The 13616-nt window shown below is 51.8% G+C and overlaps 1 protein-coding gene across 1 annotated transcript; it reads left to right on the forward strand.

Annotated features, from left to right (window-relative positions):
- Positions 1–267: 267 nt before the first annotated feature.
- On the forward strand, positions 268–12866 carry ssr2 (signal sequence receptor, beta). The gene is made up of 6 exons (XM_070868576.1): positions 268–328; positions 3177–3334; positions 5342–5440; positions 6594–6702; positions 9152–9229; positions 11043–12866. The coding sequence occupies exons 1-6, from the start codon at positions 281–283 to the stop codon at positions 11151–11153; spliced, it is 603 nt and encodes a 200-aa protein (XP_070724677.1). The 5' UTR covers positions 268–280; the 3' UTR covers positions 11154–12866.
- Positions 12867–13616: the final 750 nt, after the last annotated feature.

A 13616-nucleotide genomic window follows, 5' to 3' on the forward strand; every position in this document is an offset into this window, starting at 1 on the left:
TGTGCACAGCGGCGCCTAGCCCCCATTCCCCCATTCCCCGCCCAATGCACCCTGGGACTTGTAGTTTTCTATTTTTTTCTCCCGTCACTGAGAGAAAACAGGTATTTTTTTATTTTATTTTAGCCCCTGCCTCCGATTAAAAAGAAGGTGGCTGATTGTTTTTTGAATACAAGAAATATGTTTAAACCCCCTCACATTTTTTTCGTTTTGTTCGCCGGCCGTTTCGGGATTGGTCAGAGGCAAGGGAACGCACGGGTGACGTCACGGCGTAAGGCGGCGCATGCGCCGTTTCCCCTTTTCCCCACCAACTGGCGGCGGGCTCGAGAGGGTAGGTGCGCTGGCGGCGTGTTTCCATCTAATTCCCTTTTAAAATGTTTTTTTTTTTAAACGGGATTCTCTGCCGTCCTGTGTACGGGAGGGAGGGGGAAGGTCTCTGGGCCCTCACTCGGGCTTTAGAGGTTAATAAAAGTCAAATAAAACCCAGTTAAGGCGATGGACACGTCAGCACTGGGGCAACGGGAGGGAGGAGGGGGGGTCAGAGGTCAGGAGTGAAAGGGCGCCGTGGCCCCCTTGACATCCCAGAATTAGTGCAATTTTGCACATTAAAGGGGAAAGCAGCTCAATTCAACGCTGCAATCTTACAAAGAGGGGCTGCATTGCACACACACACACACACACACACCTGAGCTGAAAGTACAATGTGGATAAATGTGAGGTTATCCACTTTGGTGGCAAAAACACGAAGGCAGACTATTGTCTGAATGGGGACAGATTAGGAAAAGGAGAGGTGCAACGAGACCTGGGTGTCATGGTACACCAGTCGTTGAAAGTTGGCATGCAGGTACAGCAGGCGGTGAAGAAGGCAAATGGCATGTTGGCCTTCATAGCGGGAGGATTTGAGTACAGGAGCAGGGAGGTCTTACTGCAGTTGTACAGGGCCTTGGCGAGGCCACACCTGGAATATTGTGTTCAGTTTTGGTCTCCTAATCTGAGGAAGGACATTCTTGTTATTGAGGGAGTGCAGCGAAGGTTCACCAGACTGATTCCCGGGATGGCAGGACTGACATATGAAGAAAGACTGGATCGACCAGGCTTATATTCACTGGAATTTAGAAGAATGAGAGGGGATCTCATAGAAACATATAAAATTCTGATGGGACTGGACAGGTTAGATGCAGGAAGAATGTTCCCGATGTTGGGGAAGTCCAGAACCAGGGGACACAGTCTAAGGATAAGGGGTAAGCCATTTAGGACCGAGATAAGGAGAAAGCCATTTAGGACTGAGATGAGGAGAAACTTCTTCACTCAGAGAATTGTGAACCTGTGGAATTCTCTACCACAGAAAGTTGTTGAGGCCAGTTTGTTGGATATATTCAAAAGAGAGTTAGATGTGGCCCTTACGGCTAAAGGGATCAAGGGGTATGGAGAGAAAGCAGGAATGGGGTACTGAAGTTGCATGATCAGCCATGATCATAATGAATGGTGGTGCAGGCTCGAAGGGCCGAATGGCCTGCTCCTGCACCTATTTTCTATGTTTTTATGAACAAGGGTTGAGCAGGTTGGGGTTCAACAAACCATTGGAGTTTAGAAGAATGAGAGGTGATCTTATCGAAACGTATAAGATTCAGAGGGGGCTTGACAGGGTAGATGCAGAGAGGATGTTTCCCCTCGTGGGGGAATCTAGAACTAGGGGGCATAGTTTCAGAATAAGGGGTCGCTCATTTAAAACTGAGATGAGGAGGAATTTCTTCTCTCAGAAAGACTTGCATTTATATAGCCAAATCGCCTGCTGCTGCTCCTTATGTTCTTATGTTTCCAGCTACCGAGATCATTAATCATCATAGACAGCCCCTCAGAATCGAGGAAGACTTGCTTCTACTCTTAAAATGAGTCCTTAGGTGGCTGAACAGTCCAATACGAGAACCACAGTCCCTGTCACAGGTGGGACACACAGTGGTTGAGGGAAGGGGAGGGTGGGACTGGTTTGCCGCACGCTCCTTCCGCTGCCTGCGCTTGGTTTCTGCACGCTCTCGACGACGAGACTCGAGGTGCTCAGCGCCCTCCCGGATGCACTTCCTCCACTTAGGGCGGACTGGTCTTTGGCCATGGACTCCCAGGTGTCGGTGGGGATGTTGCACTTTATCAGGGAGTCTTTGAGGGTGTCCCTTGTAACGTTACCTCTGCCCGCCTTTGGCTCGTTTGCCATGAAGGAGTTCCGAGTAGAGCGCTTGCTTTGGAAGTCTCGTGTCAGGCATGCGGACAATGTGGCCCCACCCAGCGGAGCTGATCGAGTGTGGTCAGTGCTTCGATGCTGGGGATGTTGGCCTGGTCGAGGACGCTAACGTTGGTGCGTCTGTCCTCTCAGGGGATTTGCAGGATCTTGCGGAGACATCGTTGGGTGGTATTTCTCCAGCGACTTAAGGTGTCTACTGTACATGGTCCATGTCTCTGGACATTAATAAACTTGCAGAATTGGCAAATGAAGTTTAAATGTGGGGTGTTACATTTTGGGAGGAAGGATAGGGAGGCCACTTATTCCCTGGAGGGTGTGAGTCTGGGTGGGGTAGAGGAACAAAGGGATCTCAGATACAAATACACACATCGCTAAAAGTTGTGACACGGGTTAGCAAGGCCATAGAAAAAGCAAACCAAGAACTAGGGTTTATTCCTAGAGGGATAGAATTGAAAAGTAAGGAAGTTATGCTGAACTTGTATCGATCTATATTAACGATTTGGAAGAAGGGACTGAGTGTAACATGTAAGATTATGAGGGGGCTTGACAAGGTGGATACAGAGAGGATGTTTCCACTGATGGAGGAGACTAGAACTAGGGGGCATAGTCTTAGAATAAGGGGCCGCCCATTTAAAACTGAGATGAAGAGAAATTTCTTCTCTCTGAGGGTTGTAAATCTGTGGAATTCGCTGCCTCAGAGAGCTGTGGAAGCTGGGACATTGAATAAATTTAAGACAGAGATAGACAGTTTCTTAACCGATAAGGGATTAAGCGGTTATGGGGAGCGGGCAGGGAAGTGGAGCTGAGTCCATGATCGGATCAGCCACGATCGTATTAAATGGCGGAGCAGGCTCGAGGGGCCGAATGGCCGACTCCTGCTCCTATTTCTTATGAACCTTGGTTAGACCACACTGTGATTCTGTGTTTGTTTGCCTCCCCACAGATGAGGTTGCTGCTGATCAGTTTGTGTGTTGTGCTCGTTGCTGCTGTCGGCAGTGATGAAGGAGCACGCCTCTTGGCCTCCAAATCCCTGTTAAACAAATATGCAGTGGAGGGTCGGGACCTGACACTGCAGTACAACATCTACAACGTCGGATCCAGGTAGGAAGTATGATCCTGCCGTGCCTTGCACTGTCATGTCAGCCGTGGCTCAGTGCGCAGCTCTCTCTCTCTCGCCTCTGAGTCAGAAGCTTGTGGGTTTGAGTCCCACTCCAGGGACTCAAAAATCTGCACCGCACTGTCGGAGGAGCAGTACTGAGGGAGCGCCGCACTGTCGGAGGGGCGGTACTGAGGGAGCGCCGTACTGCACTGTCGGAGGGGCAGTACTGAGGGAGTGCCGCACTGTCGGAGGGGCAGTACTGAGGGAGTGCCGCACTGTCGGAGGGGCGGTACTGAGGGAGCGCCGCACTGTCGGAGGTGCTGTCTTTTGGATGAGACGTTAAACCGAGGCCCCGTCTGCCCCCCTAGGGTGAACGTAAAATATCCCATGGCCACTATTTCGATGAAGAGCAGGGGTAGTTCTCTTCGGTGTCCTGAGGCCAATATTTATCGCTCAACCAACATCACTAAAACAGATTATCTGGTTATCATCACATTCTGGGATCGTAGAAATTTACAGCACGGAAGAAGGCCATTCAGCCCATCGTGTCCGCGCCGGCCAATAAAGAGCCACCCAGCCTAATCCCACTTTCCTGCTCTCGGTCCGTAGCCCTGTGGGTTACAGCACTTCAAGTGTACATCCAGGTACTTGTTAAATGTGGTGAGGGTTTCTGTCTCTACCACCCTTTCAGGCAGTGAGTTCCACCCCAGACCCCCACCTCCCTCTGGGTGAAGAAATTTCCCCTCAAATCCTGTCTAAACACCCCCCCAATTACTTTCAATCTGTTCCCCCTGGTTATTGACCTTTTTGCTAAGGGAAGCCGCTCCTTCCTATCCACTCTATCCAGGCCCCTCATCATTTTATACACCTCAATCAGGTCTCCCCTCAGCAGCCTCTATTCCAAAGAAAACAACCCCAGCCTATCCAATCTTTCCTCATCGCTAAAATTCTCCAGTCCTGGCAACATCCTGGTGAATCTCATCTGCACCCTCTCTAGTGCAACATCCTGGTAAATCTCCTCTGTACCCTCTCTAGTGCAACATCCTGGTAAATCTCCTCTGTACCCTCTCCAGTGCAACATCCTGGTAAATCTCCTCTGTACCCTCTCCAGTGCAACATCCTGGTAAATCTCCTCTGTACCCTCTCTAGTGCAACATCCTGGTAAATCTCCTCTGCACCCTCTCCAGTGCAACATCCTGGTAAATCTCCTCTGTACCCTCTCCAGTGCAACATCCTGGTAAATCTCCTCTGTACCCTCTCCAGTGCAACATCCTGGTAAATCTCCTCTGTACCCTCTCTAGTGCAACATCCTGGTAAATCTCCTCTGCACCCTCTCCAGTGCAACATCCTGGTAAATCTCCTCTGTACCCTCTCTAGTGCAACATCCTGGTAAATCTCCTCTGCACCCTCTCCAGTGCAACATCTTGGTAAATCTCCTCTGTACCCTCTCTAGAGCAACATCCTGGTAAATCTCCTCTGTGCACTCTCCAGTGCAACATCCTGGTAAATCTCCTCTGCACCCTCTCCAGTGCAACATCCTGGTAAATCTCCTCTGTACCCTCTCCAGTGCAACATCCTGGTAAATCTCCTCTGTACCCTCTCTAGTGCAACATCCTGGTAAATCTCCTCTGTAGCCTCTCCAGTGCAACATCCTGGTAAATCTCCTCTGCACCCTCTCCAGTGCAACATCCTGGTAAATCTCCTCTGCACCCTCTCCAGTGCAACATCCTGGTAAATCTTCTCTGTACCCTCTCTTAATTTGTGCCTAAATTGGCTACATTTCAAAAATACTTCATTGGCTGTGCGGCGCTTTGAGGCATCCTGAGGACATGTAAGTTGCTATAGAAATGCAGGACCTTCCATCACTGCCTGGGTTTGCATGTTAAGGCCGGAGACTTAGCGGAAGGGCTGGGCGGAGGGAGTGGGAGCAGGTGGGCTTCGGAGTTCTGCATTTGTTTATCTTCACCCCTTTTGATGTAACAATCTCCATCGTGTCTTGTTCCCGTCAGCGCTGCCCTCGATGTGGAGCTGAGCGATGACTCCTTCCCGCCAGAGGACTTTGGGATCATGTCTGGAATGTTGACTGTGAAATGGGACCGCATTGCTCCGTATCCTTTCCACGGCTGCAGTGGGTTTAAGATTTATTAGTAAATATATACCTCGTAAACTCATCCCAGCCCTTGCAGGTTCATTACCAGGTATCTGTGGCTGACACAGAAGCTATAATCCCACTGGGTGGCTCCCTGGTGAGTGAGACTTCGAGTCTGCAAGTGTGGTGTGTCTCAGTGGGCAGCACTCTCGCCTCTGAGTCAGAAGGTTGTGGGTTCAAGTCCTACTCCAGAGACTTGAGCACAAAAATCTAGGCTGACAATCCCAGTACATGTACTGAGGGAGCGCCGCGCTGAGGGAGCGCAGTGGTGAGGGAGCGCTTTACTGTCGGAGGGGCGGTACTGAGGGAGCGCCGCACTGTCGGAAGTGCGGTACTGAGGGAGCGCCGCACTGTCGGAGGGGCGGTACTGAGGGAGCGCCGCACTGTCGGAGGGGAGGTACTGAGGGAGAGCCGCACTGTCGGAGGGGCAGTGCTGAGGGAGCGCCGCACTGTCGGAGGGGCAGTGCTGAGGGAGCGTCGCGCTGAGGGAGCGCCGCACTGTCGGAGGGGCGGTACTGAGGGAGCGCCGCACTGTCGGAGGGGCAGTGCTGAGGGAGCGCCGCACTGTCGGAGGGGCAGTACTGAGGGAGCGCCGCACTGTCGGAGGGGCCGTGCTGAGGGAGCGCCGCACTGTCGGAGGGGCAGTACTGAGGGAGTGCCGCACTGTCGGAGTTGCCGTCTTTCGGATGAGACGTTAAACCGAGGCCCCGCCTGCCCTCTCAGGTGGACGTAAAAGATCCCACGGCCACTATTGGAAGAAGAGCAGGGGGAGTTCTACCCGGTGTCCTGGGGCCAATATTTATTATCACTCAAAAAAAAATCACCAAAAACAGATGATCTGGGTAATTATCACATCGCTGTGTGTGGGAGCTTGCTGTGCGCAAATTGAGCTGCCGCGTTTCCCACAATACAACAGCGACCACACTGCAAACGTACTTCATTGGCTGTAAAGCGCTTTGGGACGTCCTGGGGGTCGTGAAAGGCGCTATATAAATGCAAGTCTTTTGCAGAAAATTGAAGCTGACTTTTAAACAAAAAAAAAATTAAAAGCTATCGAACAGAACTCGGCGTGTGTGTGCGTGTCTCTGTTTCCTTAACCTGCTACTATCCAGAGCCAGTAATGTCACCCACACAGTGGTTCTGCGGCCACTCAAAGCAGGGTACTTCAACTTCACCTCTGCAACGATCTCCTACCTCGCACAGGAGGGCAGTCAGGTGTTGGTGAGTGACGGAAAGTTGCGCTAAAACTTTGTAAATCACTCAGTCGGGCTGCAGCCAGAGTACCGTGTCCAATTCTGGGGGGCCCCACTTCAGCAAGAGCAGCCAAGGCCCTGGAGAGAGGGTGCAGCGGAGATGTAAGAGGATGGTACAAGCGATGATGGACCAGAGAAGCTGAGAGTGTTCTCCTGGGAGAGCAGGGAAGATTTAATTAGAGATGCTCAAAAATCATCAGGGGTTTTTGCTGGAGTAGATCAAGGAGCAACTGTTTCCACTTGAGCTGTGTTGAAAATCCTGGAGAGTTGTATGTTAGACATCTTGGGGAGTTGAGGGCTAGTAATCGAACTTCTTTGTATCTCCAAGTAACATAGAAAATAGGTGCAGGAGCAGGCCATTCGGCCATTCGAGCCCGCACCACCATTCAATATGATCATGGCTGATCATGCAACTTCAGTACCCCATTCCTGCTTTCTCTCCATACCCCTTGATCCCTTTAGCTATAAGGGCCACATCTAACTCCCTTTTAAATATATCCAACGAACTGGCCTCAACAACTTTCTGTGGTAGAGAATTCCACAGGTTAACAACTCTCTGAGTGAAAACGTTTTTCCTCATCTCGGTCCTAAATGGCTTACCCCTTATCCTTAGACTGTGACCCCTGGTTCTGGACGTCCCCAACATCGGGAACATTCTTCCTGCATCTAACCTGTCCAGTCCCGTCAGAATTTTATATGTTTCTATGAGGTCCCCTCTCATTCTTCTAAATTCCAGTGAATATAAGCCTAGTCGATCCAGTCTTTCTTCATATGTCAGTCCTGCCATCCCGGGAATCAGTCTGGTGAACCTTCGCTGCACTCCCTCAATAGCAAGAATGTCCTTCCTCAGATTAGGAGACCAAAACTGCACACAATATTCCAGGTGTGGTCTCACCAAGACCCTGTACAACTGCAGTAAGACCTCCCTGCTCCTATATTCAAATCCTCTCGCTATGAAGGCCAACATGCCATTTGCCTTCTTAACCGCCTGCTGTACCTGCATGCCAACTTTCAATGACTGACGTACCATGACACCCAGGTCTCGTTGCACCTCCCCTTTTCCTAATCTGTCACCATTCAGATAATATTCTGCCTCCTCATTTTTGCCCCCAAAGTGGATAACCTCACATTTATCCACATTATACTGCATCTGCCATGCATTTGCCCACTCACCTAACCTGTCCAAGTCACCCTGCAACCTCTTAGCTTCCCCCTCACAGCTCACACCGCCACCCAGCTTAGTGTCAAATGCAAACTTGGAGATATTACACTCAATTCCTTCGTCTAAATCATTAATGTATATCGTAAATAGCTGGGGTCCCAGCACTGAGCCCTGCGGTACCCCACTGGTCACTGCTGCCATTCTGAAAAGGACCCTTTTGTTCCTACTTTCCAATCTAAACAGGAGGACTTCGAAGAGTCGTGAGAGGAAAGCCTGGGCTTGGCTTACACTTTCAATGTCCTGGTATTGTCCTACTAAATCGTGTTCTATCTGTTAGTTGTTTCTGCTGATAACCCTTCAACTAGGCTGGAGTTTAATATTCTGATATTTCAAATAACACTGCGTCGATATTTTATATCTCTAAGATAAGAGGAGACTAATTGATGTCCTGTTACCGACTGCCCCATTTTTGATCGTGGTGGAGGAGCGGTGAGAGATCGGGGCCCAGGAGAGGCGAGGGCCCAGGGGCAGCACGGGCCCAGCCCACACTGTGCGATATGTGGGCGCACTGGGCCCGTGCAGCAGAGCTGGTCTCCAGTCGTCCTGGTTAACCCTTGCCCCTGGACCAAGACCTCGCTCTGTCAAGCCCGTGTGGTGGCTGGTGTGCAACGGTCACCCCACGTTAAAAAAATGCACCCACAGGCACCTTCCACCCTTCAGGATGTAGCTCGGGACCCGGAATATTAGGTCCTTCATTGAAACACCTGTCAACTCATCCCTTTTTGGCGTGGGAGCAAGTCATCCTCGCTTCGAGGGACTGCCTCTGATGATAATCAAGACAGAGATCGATAGATTTTTGGATATTAAGGGAATCGAGGGATATGGGGATCGGGCGGGAAAGTGGAGTTGAGGTCGAAGATCAGCCGGGATATTGAATGGTGGAGCGGGCTCGAGGGGCCGAATGGCCGACTCCTGCCCCTAATTCTGATATGTTCTCGTGTGATATGGGCAAAATGTGGCGTATAAAGGAGCATGGACTGTAACAGTCCTTCAGAGAGCTCGAAAGATACAGAAATGGAAAAGCTGCTCTCTCTGCATAGTTGGGTCGATTACTTCGCTGTACATCAGTGAAGTCTGTTCCCATTACCCTGCCGTCGAGTGTCTCGTGCTTCCCGGACCGTGTTGTGAAGCAGAAGAGGAAGTGGGTTGATTGCCGATAACCAGGTTAATCGCCTTCTCGTCTCTCCATCTCCAGGTGGGTTACACCAGCGCCCCTGGGCAGGGCGGGATCCTGGCACAGCGAGAGTTCGATCGCCGCTTCTCGCCTCATTACGTGAGTATCCGACGTCTGTGGTTGCCTGAGGCAAATCGGGCTCACTACATTCCGCTCTCACTGACGCAGTCGACCCTTTCATTTAACAGTTGAGCTCAGTGGGTGTCGCACTCGCCTCGGGAGTCGGCAGGTCGGGGGTTCGAGTCCCACTCCAGGGAACTGAGCACATAATCCAGGCCGACACTCCCAGTGCAGGGCTGAGGGAATGTCGGAGGGGCGGTACTGAGGGAGCGCCGCACTGTCGGAGGGGCAGTACTGAGGGAGCGCCGCACTGTCGGAGGGGCAGTACTGAGGGAGCGCCGCACTGTCGGAGGGGCAGTACTGAGGGAACACCGCACTGTCGGAGGGGCAGTACTGAGGGAGCGCCGTACTGCGCTGTTGGAGGGGCAGCATTGAGGGAGTGCCGCACTGTCGGAGGGGCGGTACTAAGGGAGCGGCGCACTGTCGGAGGGGCGGTACTGAGGGAGCGGCGCACTGTCGGAGGGGCGGTACTGAGGGAGCGGCGCACTGTCGGAGGGGCAGTACTGAGGGAGCGCCGCACTGTCGGAGGGGCAGTACTGAGGGAGCGCCGCACTGTTGGAGGGGCGGTACTGAGGGAACGCCGCACTGTCGGAGGGGCGGTACTGAGGGAGCGCCGCACTGTTGGAGGGGCGGTACTGAGGGAGCGCCGCACTGTTGGAGGGGCGGTACTGAGGGAACGCCGCACTGTTGGAGGGGCGGTACTGAGGGAGCGCCGCACTGTTGGAGGGGCGGTACTGAGGGAGCGGCGCACTGTCGGAGGGGCGGTACTGAGGGAGTGCCACACTGTCGGAGGGGCGGTACTAAGGGAGCGGCGCACTGTCGGAGGGGCAGTACTGAGGGAGCGCCGCACTGTCGGAGGGGCGGTACTGAGGGAGTGCCGCACTGTCGGAGGTGCCGTCTTTCTGATGCGACATTAAACCGAGGCCCCGTCTGCTCCCTCGGGTGGATGTACACTATCCCACGGCCACTATTTCGAGAGAGAGTTCTCCCCGGTGTCCAATATTTATCCCTCAATCAACATAATGATCAGATCATCTGTTCTTGTTATTACATTGCTGTGTGCAGGATTTTGCTGTGCACTTTTAATGCAGGTTTTAAAAAAATATTGATAGATGTTGGTACCCAATGCATTAAAAATAGACAGCACTGGTGCGGAATTATTTCTGCAAAGGCTGCCTCGTTTCCCACATTACAACACTTCAAAAAAAGAACCTCATTGGCTGCAAAGCGCTTTGGGAAGTCCGGTGGTTGTGAAAGGCGCGATAGAATTTCACATAACAGTGTGTCGATATTTGATGTCGCCAAGATAAGAGGAGACTAACTGATGCCCTGTTACCGACTGCTCCATTTTTGATCGGGGCTCAGGAGCATCGTGATCGGGGCCCAGGGGCAGCACGGGGGCCCAGCCCACACACTGTGCGATATGTGGGCGCACTGGGTCCGTGCAGTAGAGCTGATCTCCAGTCGTCCTGGTTAACCCTTGCCACTGGACCAAGACCTCGCTCTGTCGAGCCCCGTGTGGTGGCTGGTGTACAACGGTCACCCCCCACGTTAAAAAAAATCCACCCACAGGCATCTTCCACCCTTCAGGATGTAGTTCGGGATCTGGAATATTAGGCCCTTCATTGAAACACATGTGAACTCATCCCTTTTTGGTGTGGGAGCAAGTTATCCTCGCTTCGAGGGACTGCCTAATACTATACTGTACTGCTCGTATGTTCGATCATTTTTTTTGCTCGTAAGATTCTGTGATTTTAAACGTGACTTTTATTTCCCCCAAATTTCTCTGCAGTTAGATTGGGCGGCCTTTGGCGTCATGACCCTGCCTTCGATTGGCATTCCCCTGCTCCTCTGGTACTCCAGCAAGAGGAAATACGACATGGCCAAATCAAAGAAGAACTGAACTCTGAACGCAGTCGCCGGCAGTCCCTCTTGTACACTGGGGCCGTGATGGTTCCGATCCACCAAACACCTGGCCTTTTGGGCATCTTGCAAACAAACGTAATAAAATATAAAGAATTACTCGTTCTTGGCGAGGATATCGTTCCCCCCCCACCCGCTCGTTTCATCTCCGACTCTTTTACAGCCGCGATATCGGCCTGCCTGCGCTTTGTCTTAAGGAGAATGTTCACCGGAATGTATTTTCCCGCAAGGTTCACAGAACCGGGAAGCTGAAGCAGAGAGAGAGAGAGAACGCATCTGTAATGGGAATTTCCCATGTAAACGTGTCACGCTGCAATTGCAGCCTCCCGCCAGCGGGGTGGCGCTGTGGCGCCTTTGGTTTTGTGTCTCCCAGCCCCTTGGCCATCACGGCAGAGATACTCCCACTGCTCCCAAACCCGCTTTGCTTTCCCCCCCCGCCCCCCCCAAAGTTTCCTGAGTTTTGCCGTCAAATTCAAATGGTTTAAAACGTTTATTTCAAAATTTCTCGGGCTGTGGGGCCTTTGGTGTTGCGTGGCCCTGGCTTCCATTGGCATTTCCCCCTGCTGTGGGCGGCCAGAAGCAAAGGACTTGACCAAAGTCCGCACGCGTAGCATTACCCTACCCTTCTCTTGATGCACGCCCGCGCTGACAGTCCCGCTGTGCCTCTCCAGCTTTATACGTCCATTTCTGCCCTTTGCGCATCGGTCCTGAGAAGGATGTGTCCCACGGGAAACGTTAACCTTTCTCTTGAGATGCTAAGTGACCCCACTGTGCAATGCATTTGCTTCCTGGGTTCTTTGCTGAAGAACTCATAGCAACACATTTGCTATTGCAAACTAATTGGTTTCTTAACGATCGGTTTGACAATCACAACACTACACCTTTTCCGGTTCATCCACCGGGCTCTCAACTGCATACCTCGTCCCCCGAACCTAAGTGGCCGGGGTTTTATTGAGCCTTGTGAACATAAGCCACTCCCAACGCAACAGGTCCACCAACCGGTGAGCACATTCACGAGTGCGTACATTGCACGATCCTCCTGTTCCTTTTGTCCCTCGTCGAAATAAAAAAGGACCTGCATTTCTATAGCGCCTTTCGCGACCTCAGGCTGTCCCAATTACAGCCGGTAAAGTACTTTCGAAGTGTAGTCGCTGTCGTAATGTGTTAGCCGTGGCCCAGTGGGTAGCACCACCTCTCGCCTCGGTGAGTCAGAAGGCGCGTGAGCACGCGCACAGGCGCTTACGTTACACCCACGGTGCATTTCAAGGTTAATATTTTCCTTTAGCAATTTCCAACGGCTGCAGTGCGTCTCCTCGTCCTTTTCCCGTCTGTTGTTGGGGGGGGTGATATTCACTCGTTTGTTCCTATCACCGAGAGGCCGTATCAGTGGGCTGTTTCAGCCCCACTTTTCTCGGGCTGCCGTTCTCGTCCCGGTTTAAAATCGAACGCGATTCCCACGTGAAGGGGCGGCCAGCAAAGGTTATCTTTTTAGCTGCTGGCGCTACAAACACTTCCAGGGGCGGATGCTCGAGTTAAATTCTCCAGACTGTATTGTGTCACTTTGCGGTCCGGATGCTTGTACCCAGGTGTTAATTTTGTAAACCATTGCCACCCCATTAGTGCAGCAGGATTATATGTACGTTTAACTTGGGAGGTTACTTTTAATAAAAAACACCATAAAAACTAAATAAAACTGCCTTGGAATCCTCTTTGCAACAAGACCTTGCACGTCGCACAATTCCTTCATTTACTTGATCATTTGGCTTGGTAAGAACATAAGAATTAGGAGCAGGAGTCGGCCATTCGGCCCCTCGAGCCTGCTCTGCCATTCAATGAGATCTCGGCTGATCTTCCTCAACTCCACTTTCCCGCCCGATTCCCCGAGCGTCCAAAAATCTATCGATCCCAGCCTTGAATATACTCAACGAGTGAGCCTCCACAGCCCTCTGGGGCAGAGAATTCCAAAGATTCACCACCCTCTGAGTGAAGAAATTCTTCCTCATCTCAGTCCTAAATGGCCGAGCCCTTATCCTGAGACTGTGTGACCCCCCTGGTTCTAGACTCCCTAGCCCGGGGGGAAACATCCTCCCTGCAACTACCCTGTCAATCCCCCTCAGAATCTTACATGTTTCAATGAGATCACCTCTCGTTCTTCTAAACTCCAGAGAGTATAGGCCCACTCTGCACAACCCTCACAGGACAGCCCTCTCATCCCAGGAATCAGTCCGGTAAATCTTCACTGCACCTTCAACAGGCTTAACCTGTATAACAAACTCCTGGGTCTTCCCACGGAAAGTCGGGAAGAAGCAAGTTACCCTCGGGAGTGCGTTCGCGATGCTGGCAATGTAAGTATGGGCACCTGGAGCTTGTGATGTACCACCGAGCCACGTAAGGAGTTTTTGGGATAGCTGACAGAAAGCTGGGCCAACGAGGGAGGTTTTAA

Source organism: Pristiophorus japonicus, chromosome 30 (assembly GCF_044704955.1).
Source record: "Pristiophorus japonicus isolate sPriJap1 chromosome 30, sPriJap1.hap1, whole genome shotgun sequence".
Lineage (NCBI taxonomy): Eukaryota > Metazoa > Chordata > Chondrichthyes > Pristiophoridae > Pristiophorus > Pristiophorus japonicus.

Bases quoted from the DNA above. Each gene is read 5' to 3' on its own strand.
- ssr2 (XM_070868576.1), top strand. From the start codon at position 281: ATGCGCCGTTTCCCCTTTTCCCCACCAACTGGCGGCGGGCTCGAGAGG. The intron at 329-3,176 runs GTAGGTGCGCTG...GCCTCCCCACAG, and splicing joins CTGGCGGCGGGCTCGAGAGG to ATGAGGTTGCTGCTGATCAG. The intron at 3,335-5,341 runs GTAGGAAGTATG...TGTTCCCGTCAG, and splicing joins ATCTACAACGTCGGATCCAG to CGCTGCCCTCGATGTGGAGC.